This window comes from Chenopodium album, chromosome 8 (assembly GCF_948465745.1).
Source record: "Chenopodium album chromosome 8, dcCheAlbu1.1, whole genome shotgun sequence".
Classification (NCBI taxonomy): Eukaryota; Viridiplantae; Streptophyta; class Magnoliopsida; order Caryophyllales; family Amaranthaceae; genus Chenopodium; species Chenopodium album.
In genome coordinates this window covers 11,318,775-11,329,661 of record NC_137841.1, presented here as the reverse complement: position 1 = coordinate 11,329,661, position 10,887 = coordinate 11,318,775, and the positions used below count along the sequence as shown (strand labels likewise).

At 35.5% G+C, this 10,887-nt stretch overlaps 1 protein-coding gene across 1 annotated transcript; it reads right to left on the bottom strand.

Moving 5' to 3' along the window:
- Positions 1-3,290: 3,290 nt before the first annotated feature.
- LOC145641713 (glyceraldehyde-3-phosphate dehydrogenase GAPCP1, chloroplastic-like) lies at positions 3,291-9,305 on the bottom strand. Its single transcript, XM_081692634.1, has 14 exons — positions 8,980-9,305; positions 8,752-8,846; positions 8,163-8,230; positions 8,011-8,049; positions 6,621-6,721; positions 6,412-6,524; positions 6,165-6,264; positions 5,939-6,085; positions 5,165-5,225; positions 4,938-5,035; positions 4,345-4,487; positions 4,160-4,243; positions 3,783-3,872; positions 3,291-3,683 (listed from the first exon to the last, which is right to left on the bottom strand). Exons 1-14 carry the CDS (start codon positions 9,061-9,063, stop codon positions 3,632-3,634), a joined length of 1,275 nt encoding a protein of 424 aa, XP_081548760.1. The 5' UTR covers positions 9,064-9,305; the 3' UTR covers positions 3,291-3,631.
- Positions 9,306-10,887: the final 1,582 nt, after the last annotated feature.

Genomic DNA, 10,887 nt, shown 5'->3' with positions numbered 1-10,887 from the left:
ACTTAAAATCTTTCGAACTTTGAAATTCACAGCACATAACTCACCGTTTTTCATGGCTGAAGTCATAAGTCTGGTCTCTGGTAAAGAACTCGCAATGCGTGGTTCCTGCAGGCGGATGCACGATTCGCATGGTGCATCTCTTTTTAAAAAAAGCGGAAAGAACATTGTATAGAAATGTAAACAACGTTTAGTTAAAGTGAAAAGAACATTGTATAGAATTGTAATATAAAAATGTAAAGAACATACAATTAAATCCTAAAGAGCATGTTATAGAATGTTAATGTGCTTTATTTTCATGTTCTTTGATTGTCAGTATAATGTATTTTTATTTGTGACAATTGTTTATTTTGAAATATTCTTTGAAATTTTTCTTTAGATTATGGCGGTTGAATAAAAATAATGTTCATTAAATTAAATTATCATTATAGGTGATCAAAAATTCGGGTTGGACCTGGTCGGGCCTTAACATAATATCTCGTGCCCAAACCCGGAAAATATAGCGGGCTTTTTTTGGGTCGGGTTTGGATTTTTAACTTAAAAATGCATTTTTAGGCATGACCAAACCCGCCTTATTTTTGGGCCGGATCGGGCCGGGCTGAAGTTGACCACCTCTAATTTTCATGTTTATTAAAATTACGGATTTTCTTTAAATATATATAAAGAACATAAAGTTTGATTTTTTTTTTTTTTTTACAAAATAGCTATATTTTTTTTTGTACAAAATAACTATATGTTCATCACAATACAACTATATGTAATGTTCTTTATAAAACAGCTAGATGTTCTTTATAAAATAAACATATGTTCTTTATTGAACAACTAAATATTCATTCCGCTTTTTTAAAAAGAAAACGGATGCACATAGCATTGTGCATCCGCCTCCATGGCAAAAATTTCTCGTCTATGTTGGAGGACCTTGAACATCCTTTGCCGTCCTTCAACTACCATCTTTCATAAATCAAACTTTAAATAACTTCTTTCACTTAAATCAGCCACAAAATTCGCACCTCAGGTAGGTCGAGCACTGCTCCTAGAGGATGAAGAGTACTGTTAATTGCAACTCTAACGGGGTTTTTGTGGGACTGATTTTTCGACCACTGGAGTATTTTTACGTGAGTAGGTAGTGATTTAGCTATTCATTTTTTTACCCTCCTTAATCTCTTTTCCTTTGGAAAAATACACTTTAATAATCCCAATTAGAGCTGTCAAAATTGACCCGACCCGAGAACTCGACCTGAACCGATATTGATCTGAACTTGACATGTACCCGAACAATGGGGTGAAACTAGTGACCCGTAACCCGACCTAAACCAACCCGATGTTAACCGATAACTGATTTGATTCAATATTTTATGACCTGAATCTGAACCCGCACCCGAACCAATAGTAACCGTCAACCGATTTAATCCAACCCGACAACAATCCGAACCCGAACTAGTAGCCGACCCTATTATAACCTGAAAACGTTTATAACCTAACACAACTTGTTATTGAAGTGATTCATGGACGGTTTAATAAATTTTATATACTACCTTTTATTCTTTATTACTTCGTATATAGGTGTAATAAAATCTTGACAATGCTTAACAAATTATGCAGAGCGTAATTAAATAAATTAACTTGGCCACATTGAATTATTCGAATTGAACTTGAACCAAAACCAAGAGTGATCCAACTTTAAGATTATCCGAACAAATAATTATCTGACCCAACCTTAACCCGAACCCGAATGTACCATCTATTAACCCGACGGTCCCGACCAAACCCGACTCAATACAACCCAAACCTGAAATTGAACCCGTTATGAATTTGACTCGAATCGGACCCGACCTACACCCGAAAAGATGAACGACCTGGAATAACTTGAACCGAAATTGACCCAATCGGAACCTAAACTTGATCCGAGGCTAGATTAACCCGATACAACTTGATCCTGATTTGACCCGAGACCTGATTTGACCCGACCCGAACCCGTCTAAAATACCTGAATTGACAACTCTAATCCCAATTATGAGCGGTTTACTTCTAATGATTCCAACTAAGGTTTATTTTTTAATAATCTCAACTATGGGGTCAGTTTTCCTCCAATTAACCCAACCGGTCAACAGCGGGTCAATCATCTGTTATAATAGGTGACCATAACACGTGTTAACACGTGAATGGTAAAAAATATTTTTAAAATTATAATAAAAAAAATTAAAATTTTTAAAAACAGAAAAAAAAAAAAAATTAGCCACCCTCTCCTAACCCCCTAACCGGTCGGCCAACCACCCTCAACCACTGAAAATGGTTGCCTGGCCTCTACCAACCATCCCTGACCCCCGCACCTGTACATTGTCACCAACATCAACCCCTTAATCCCCTCACCACCTACCTTCTCGCCACAATCGCAACGACAGCCACCATACACCCACCAACTTTAGCAGCCCCTCTCCATTTCGACCACCAACCCAATAATTTTGCTGCCCCTGCACTCTTCTTTACGCACCACTCACACCAGACCGCTGCATAGCCATCGCAATTCTCTTCAGCGCCAGTCTCAACAATCAACAACAAATTATACCACTGCACAACCATCGCAGTTCTCTTCAACCCAATTGAAGTTCGCCCGCACACAAACCTTTGGTGATTGGGTTCGGGCCGACGAGTGAGGAGGCGCGATCGAGGAGTTTGTACCATGGTCGACGTTACACAAGAGATGAAGCTTCGGAAAGCGTCGGTTTTGATGGTGGTGGTGTTATCGGCGATGATTTTTTGTTTGGGGGTCATCGACAGTGTCATCGCGACAACATTGTTTGTCGTCGGTTAAAGGGAGGAGGAAACTGTTTGGTTAAGGGGAGGATTTTTTGTTTTCATTTTATTTTATTTTTATTTTTTAACCTATCACATGCTGACATGTAGCTATTAAATCTTAAAAAAAAAAAAAAAAAATAAAAAAACAAAAAAAAAAAAAAAAAAAAAAAAAACACTCTTTCAACGAGTTACTAGTCATTGGGACCATTAGAGGCAAACTAACTCCGTAGTTGGGATTATTTAAAAATTAATCAGATAGATAAGACCTATCTGATCATGTTGTCGATAAACACTAGAAGAGAGTACCGGCTAATCCGAAAAATAGTCTACAGCCTATTTTTTGCATTCCTGCAAACTCTTGTTCCCGCAAACCAAATAGGCAAATACCCTATATATTGTGACTATTGTCCTTATAGCTACCACACAAATTGGTTAGACGAATATGAGATACATCATGTAGGGCTTATAGACCAAAACATAACACCTTAGAGCCAAAGTGCTAGTAAATTGATTTTAATATTTAACCAAAACAGTTTTGAACTTTTGGTTATTTTTCCCAAGGCACCAATATATGTTGCCCAAATACCTAAAGCACTCAATACAAGAGAGCACCAGGCAAAATAAAAAATGAAACAACTAATACATGAATTCGTAATTGCGATCTACATTTAGTGCCAGCAGACTCTAGCTGCAGCTCTCGCCAATCCTTATTATCAATATCTGGCATCTCACACAGAACAAAATTTATGTGAACTATAGCATCAATCTCTACCTACATCAAAATCAAGGTCCCTTTCACTGAAAATATCGCGAGCTGTAATCCTTGCTTTGCATGAATTTATATGGCAGCCACCAATGCCATGTGCTCAATTAGGTCCAAAACTCGATTACTACAAGCAAACAAGAGCATGTTATCACTCGAGAAAACATTGAGCCATGATATTGATACAAGTGACTTGATGAGAGGATAAAAGACCATAAAGTTATACCTGTATCCCCATTCATTATCATACCAAGAAACCAGTTTCACAAAAGAGGAACTCAGCGCAATCCCAGCCTTGGCATCAAATATGCTTGATCTGGAACAATGGCGGAAGTATTGTAGTTAGGCAAAGTGATACTCAACTTGAAAATCTATATATGCACCAAAGTTCAGAGTTAAGAATTCAAATATTTGCACTTTCACAAAGTTCAGATAAATAACAAAATAGGATGGTTACTCAGAACATTATATCTTATTTAGTATGAGAATACATTTGGTATGTTTTGCACATATGAAAGATTTTATTCAAAAAAATTTCAGGAAAAGGAATAAACGGATACATTTGACCATTTCACTAAAATGTATTAAGAAAATTGGACCTACCTTGAATCACCAGTAAAATCATTTGAGACAACATCATCATCTGTGTATCCAAGAATACCTTTCAATGGACCCTCTGAAGCAAACCTGTGATACAAACAAAACAGGTGATGAATACACAAAATTAAAAACATAGTCAGTAACAGGGCGAGCAACAAAAGATCCTATTACATAATCAGATAACATACTTGATGGCAGCTTTAACCTCTTCGTAGCCAGCATCTTTTTGAAGTCGGCAAGTCAAATCCACAACAGACACATTCGGTGTTGGAACACGGAATGCCATTCCAGTAAGTTTTCCATTGAGTTCAGGAAGGACTTTTCCAACAGCCTATGTACATTTGAATCGCTTAAATAAAGATGAAAAACTACTAATGCTTGTAACAGTGTACCTATGAATATATACAGTTTTTATTTGCCATAACCATAGTATACTTATTTTACCATGTTTATTCTCAAGTAAATTTAATTTTATGGAAAGCTAGCACATGAGTGCACTCCCATCTGTTAAAAGTCATGTAATAATACAAGTACTTCAGATAATATTTTCCAGATAAAACAATGTTGCAGAAAACTATTTTCAAAAAATAATTTTTAATTGGAATTATGCAGCTTCACAAATTATATTTGTTATAACTAAATAGACCTATTGCAATTTTGGCACAAGCATTCAACAAAATCTCATCACATTGGAACATATGGTTAAGTTTGATGTTGTTATTGCACTTATATGTAGACAAAATAATATACACACTTAATATCTGAATTGCTGATTCTATACCTTTGCAGCACCAGTAGAGCTAGGGATAATGTTTTGACTAGCTCCACGGCCTCCTCGCCAGTCCTTCATTGATGGCCCGTCAACAGTTTTCTGAGTTGCTGAAATTCAAAAATTAGTGTCATCAAAGCTGACAAAGATATAACCAGGTTCTATGCTCTAAAGATGCAGGCATGAGGACATGCTTTCCTTTGGAGGAGGGAGCATAAAAAGAAGCTTAGAAAGAGAACCTGTAGTAGCATGGACTGTTGTCATCAGACCTTCAGCAATGCCAAACTCTTCATGTACAACCTGCACCAAAACAACATGAAGAGAAAATGAAAATCTAGTTCTAACAAGTCACAACAAAGCAGCTGGGTCAATGCTACAATTATTCAGATAACTATCCTATGCAGCAACTGCTGGTTGGTCATAAATTTCAAATGACATTGGATTAGATGATTTTAAGACATTACAAAAAAACAAATCACATCAGAATAGATTTATGAGAAAAATCTTATTAGTGGAAATTCAATTAAGACAACTGCAGGTGAACTTCAAACTATGATTTTAAGCATTTGTAGTATGTTCTGATTCTATGTACTGTTCTTATCAAGTTATCTTTATTGATTTCCATTTCAATGTCCATGTCAACTTTGTTATGCTTGTCAACCTACTTTTATAATCAAATTGTATGTAATTCATTTATACTAATGCTTAAATTTGCTGGTGCCACATCATTTACGTTAGCATAAGTGTTTAATGCCTTTTTAATTAATTGAAAGAGAGTTGTGAAACTAAGCCTTGTCAAACGTTTTCCAAAAATATAGATAATGTACTTTCCAAATAAAGTAGTTGAGAAGAGGATTTGATTAACTTCGATGTCTATTAATCAAGAGTAATTTACAAGCATGATTTCATTATGAAAGGATAACCAAAACAAGTCAAGCATAATATAGATATTTTTAAAGGGTAACAAGATTTGTCAGCAAAGAAGCAAATAAAAAATAGATATTAAACTACACCTTTGCCAAAGGAGCTAGACAATTGGTGGTGCAGCTTGCATTAGAGACAACATCCATGTTTGGCTTGTATGTTTTTTCATTTACACCTATAACGAACATCGGTGCATCCGCTGACGGAGCTGAAATAACCACCTTTAAAGCACCTCCCTGCAGAACAGTTCATAATAGATCAGTCACATTGCAGTTCAGTATCAGACATGAGATCAAGCAAGATTAGAAAGCTGACCTTCTTGTGCGCAGCAGCTTTTTCCAATGTTGTGAAAACACCAGAAGATTCAACAACATACTCAACGCCAAATTCACCCCATGGAATATCCTCAGGGTTCCTGTACATCAGCAATACATTGGATACTGGGAAAGAGGTAAAACCCGGGGAAGGGGAGGGGGGTGCAGACATTCTTTTTTCTCAAGATCATACAAATGCAGACTCATCCAAATAAATACATGAAATTGGGGGTATACCAGGCGGATACCTTTTGCTTGTAACTTTGACCTGCTTTCCATTGATTTCAAGAGTTGAATCATCTACAACTTTAATGGTTCCCTTGAACAGTCCATGTGTTGAGTCATACTTGAACATATATGCCTGAATAATAGGGATATTTAATTATACTTTTCAGGATGATAAGCAAGAATTATGAAGCAAATCTACTTGGAAAAAAAAAAAAAAACACTTTCCTACCATGTATTTGGCATCAATGAAAGGGTCATTCACTGCCACCACTTCCAAATCATCCCTAGAAGTTGCTACCCGTAGGACAAGCCTTCCAATCCGACCGAAGCCTACATTATTACAGATTAAAATAATTAATCTTCTCATTTATCGTTTAACCAGTAAAAAGATTCTACAACAATATGTTTCCAGCTTCTTTTTCAAAACAACAATGCTCAACAACTTATAAGATTATATATAGACAACCAAACACACATATCAACTTGTCACCGAATAATGCAGCTCAAAAACTCTTAATTGTAGGACAAAGGGCAAATAAGTTTCGATTATAAAATATACAAAACTCTATACAGAACTGAGCTTTGCTCAATGGTTCATGATACATAAGAATATTGTTTTCCACATCAACCGGCTGCCTTCACAACAGTCGTTCTCTACGTCGAAAGTCAGTTCTGTTTCAAAACTAGCCACAGCAATGATAGGAACAATTGAAATCTAACATGATAATATTTAGGACAAAAATCAAATCAAGTAAATCTATAAGGGATACACCCTCAGAATTTTGCTTTGCCCCGTTAGGGTTTTGTTTTTCTGTTTCAGTTTTGGTTATGTGGAGTTGATGAGAGACAATTGTAGGATCAACTGTAGTGAATGTGAGTGTAAAGTGGTAATCCCTCATAGTCGTTTAGAATATGGGAAAACTATGGGACGAACAACGGGGGGCAGAAGGAAGATTTGTCCACTATAATACTATTTTACAACAAATGGATATTTATTCTGAAAAAAATAACTAACCATTCTTCAAAGAATAACAATCAAGTCAACCATACACAATCCAAACAATCCTCCAGAGATCCAGCACTTAAATCAGTTTTGAATTTAGCCGTGCATGAACATGAGGAAGAGAGCAGACCATAAAAGATCCATGGTTAGACAATTTGAAATCCCTTTCTCAAAATAATTTTAATCTAGACACTAAAATTTCTATCAATCCCTCTGAATAAACATACAACATTTTTGCAATTTTTATCAAGGTAAAAATATTAGCTAAGTTTTGTGATTTTGCTTTTGTACAATATACAAAAGACCATTACAACATAATGCTCTCTAAGTATCAGAAGAAGAATCTCCATATGTTAGGCTTCACAAGAAAAGAATTGTTGGCTTATCAAACATATTTATAACCTAAGTCCTACAGACCAAGCTTATTCAAATTCTTTTCTACACATTATTTCACATTACAATTTTTTTTTTTTTCTTTTTGTAATCTTCAACCCTTTAATGATTACACAATACAAGCAGATAAACACAAGTCTAAATTCAACAACAATTTGTAAATAATTTTTCATAACATTAAGAATTGCAATTCAAGTCTAAAAACAAATGATAGAAAACATACCATTGATTCCAACCTTAGTTTTGCCACCACTCTTCAAATCTATAGTGAACAAATCCAGTAAATTATATCAGGATTATCAGCTATAGTAGATATAATTAGCTACAGTGGATAATATGTTCAGTTACACAAAAACGGAAAGAGAGACCACACACTTTTGACTGCTGGTAGGATTTCAACAGCAGTTGCTTTGATCTGCTGCATGCTCGTAGACCTACATTTCCTGCATGAAGAATGGAAAAATTCAAGACTAAACTCATATATAACAAGCGCAGATTACACCTCAAAATTATGCACCTACCTAACACCCTACCATCATCATTTATCATTCAACAAATCAGATACATTTTCCCTAAATCTTGAACATCAGCATGATTAACAGTTTGTGTGTTTGATTAGCCATAATGTAAGCGGCACGCATAAATATTCAATAATTAGTCTCATATAAGATCAATAAGATGATAAAAAGTAAACAGAGGAATCTGATATATTTTGCTGCTTCTTTGCTGTTGATTAGTTTCACAGACTTTATCCAAAATTTTCTATTGAAAATTTTTATAATTTGGTATTTTGTCCATCGATAATATATCGAAAGCAATCTTTAAATAAAACACTGACGTACGTACAAATATCACTCTGTTATTTAATAAATTGGACAAATTATTTCTCTGAAAATAAATTAAATTCACCAAAAAATAAAATATAAAAATGACAGAAAAAATAATAAGGTAGTAGATTCTGAACCGGATAGAAGAAGAGCCGCCATTAACAGCAGTTCCGAAAACATTAGATTGAATCTTCAATGAGCTAACATTCTGATTCGAACCATTGAAAAACACCTGAAATTCAAAAAATTAACAAAAAAAAAATTAAGAATCAATCAAGAACTCGATCAATGAAACGTAAACTAACATTGTAAGAAAATTAAATTCTATTAAAAAAATATATATAAAAGAAAATAAAAAAAAAAACCTTGGAAATATCGGAAGAACGAGAAAAGGAGGAGAAATCAAAGAAGGAAGGAGCAGATCGAAGAAGAGAAGAATGAGCCGCCATTGTTGTAGCTTGGTTGTTACTCTTTGAATCAGCTGACAGTGGAGATGGAGGCAACAGTGAGAAAAACCCTAGAAAAAGGAGTTTCTGAATACGGCAAAAGGCGAAGAGAACAGAAAAATGTGAAGTATTGACTGGCTTCTCGAGATTTTAGAACTCTAGTGAATTGAAAAATGGGAAAAATGGAGAGAGAAAGGTGTAGTTTATAAAGCTTAAAGAGGGGAGATGCTCTGAGAAATGAGAAGCCAACTTTGTTTATTATTATTATTATATTTGGTAGTAGGAGGGAGTGCGTAGGTGGGCAGCTGCAATTGTGACGTGGGGGGAAGAAATTATGAAATATTATACTTCTTCCGTTTTCTTTTAGATGCAACACACCCTTTAGCGCGGTAATTAAGAGAAGTGTGGTTTACATAATATAATAAATTTTAAAATAGGATGAGTGGTTATTAGAAGTGTAATTTAGTAGGTCATGTGCTTTAAATAAGGAAAATAGTATAATTTATCTCTAAAATAACTTTCCTTTTATAGTGTGTTGCAAGTATTGTGACACTTCCTTTTTAGGGAAGTGTTGCAAGTAAAAGAAAACGGCGGAAGTAACTTATTAGGAAAAATTAAAAAATAACATAAAAAAAAACCTAAATTTTGATTATAACACCACACCAAAAAAAAAAAAAAAAAAAAAAAAAAAAAAAAAAAAAAAAAAAACTATTATAACACCACAAAAAAAAAAAAACTCAAAAATTTGATTTCACCACCTCTTAACGGATTTTTGGATGGTATCCATTAATGGGGCCATAATAGACATGTGTCAAATGCCTATTGGTTCTAAAATAATTAATTAAAAAAATGAAAAAACCCAAACCCAAACTCAGCCAGCCCCACCAGGCGACACCACCCTCCCCAGTCGCGCCGACAGCCTAACCTAAGCCGCCGCCATCCCCTTCCCCCACAAAAACTGGCGAAACCCTCCCTTCCCCTCTTCCCCCTCCTCAAAAATCACCCCAACCCTGCCTAACCACCACAAATCACCACCTACCCACCGCAACATCATCCCCAAAAAAACCATCTTTCCTTACCTTTCACCCTAAAAATGGCCGAAATCGACCTTGACAACCCTCAATTGGTCGATTTCGGTTACCGATTTTGAGGAAATGGGTTAATGGGTGTGGATTTCGCGGTACTTTGAGAAATGGTGGTGGATTTCGCGGCGGTTAGGTATGGGTTTTGCAGTAGTTTAAAGGGCTTGGGGTGGATTTTGGGGAGGGGGAAGGAGAGAAAAGGTGGAGCGGCGGTTGAAGGGGTGGTTTTCGACGATATGGGTGCAGGGGATGCCAGCGGAAGTTGCAGCTGGGGCTGGTGCAGGGCGGTGGGCTGGCTGGATTATTGGCTGGATTTTTTTTATCTTTTTTTTAATTAATTATTTAAACCTCTAGTTACTTGACACGTGTCTTCTAAGGCCCCATTAACGGATTTCATCCAAAAAAACCGTTAAGTGGTGGTGAAATCAATTTTTGGGATTTTTTTTTGTGTTGTTATAATAAAAGTTTTGTTTATTATGGTGTTATAATCAAAATTTGGTTTTTTTGTGGTGTTATTTTCTAATTTTTCCTAACTTATAAGTAGATGTGGAGCCCTCCGTGGTTAAGGCAGGTATATTTAGCCTCGGTAGCTTGAGTTGCTTGTAGGAGAAGTTGAAGTGCTTCGTTAAGGAGTCCGACTAGCGTTTTATCAAGTTATTAGTAAAAATTCAAATTAAAGGTGATAATCTATTATCTAACGGTTATCAACACAATTTAAGGAATCTGGACATTCTCCGTGCCATAT

Bases quoted from the DNA above. Each gene is read 5' to 3' on its own strand.
- LOC145641713 (XM_081692634.1), bottom strand. From the start codon at position 9,063: ATGGCGGCTCATTCTTCTCTTCTTCGATCTGCTCCTTCCTTCTTTGAT. The intron at 8,050-8,162 runs GTGTGTGGTCTC...TGTTCACTATAG, and splicing joins AATCCTACCAGCAGTCAAAA to ATTTGAAGAGTGGTGGCAAA. The intron at 5,226-5,938 runs GTGTAGTTTAAT...GTTTTGGTGCAG, and splicing joins GTCTAGCTCCTTTGGCAAAG to GTTGTACATGAAGAGTTTGG.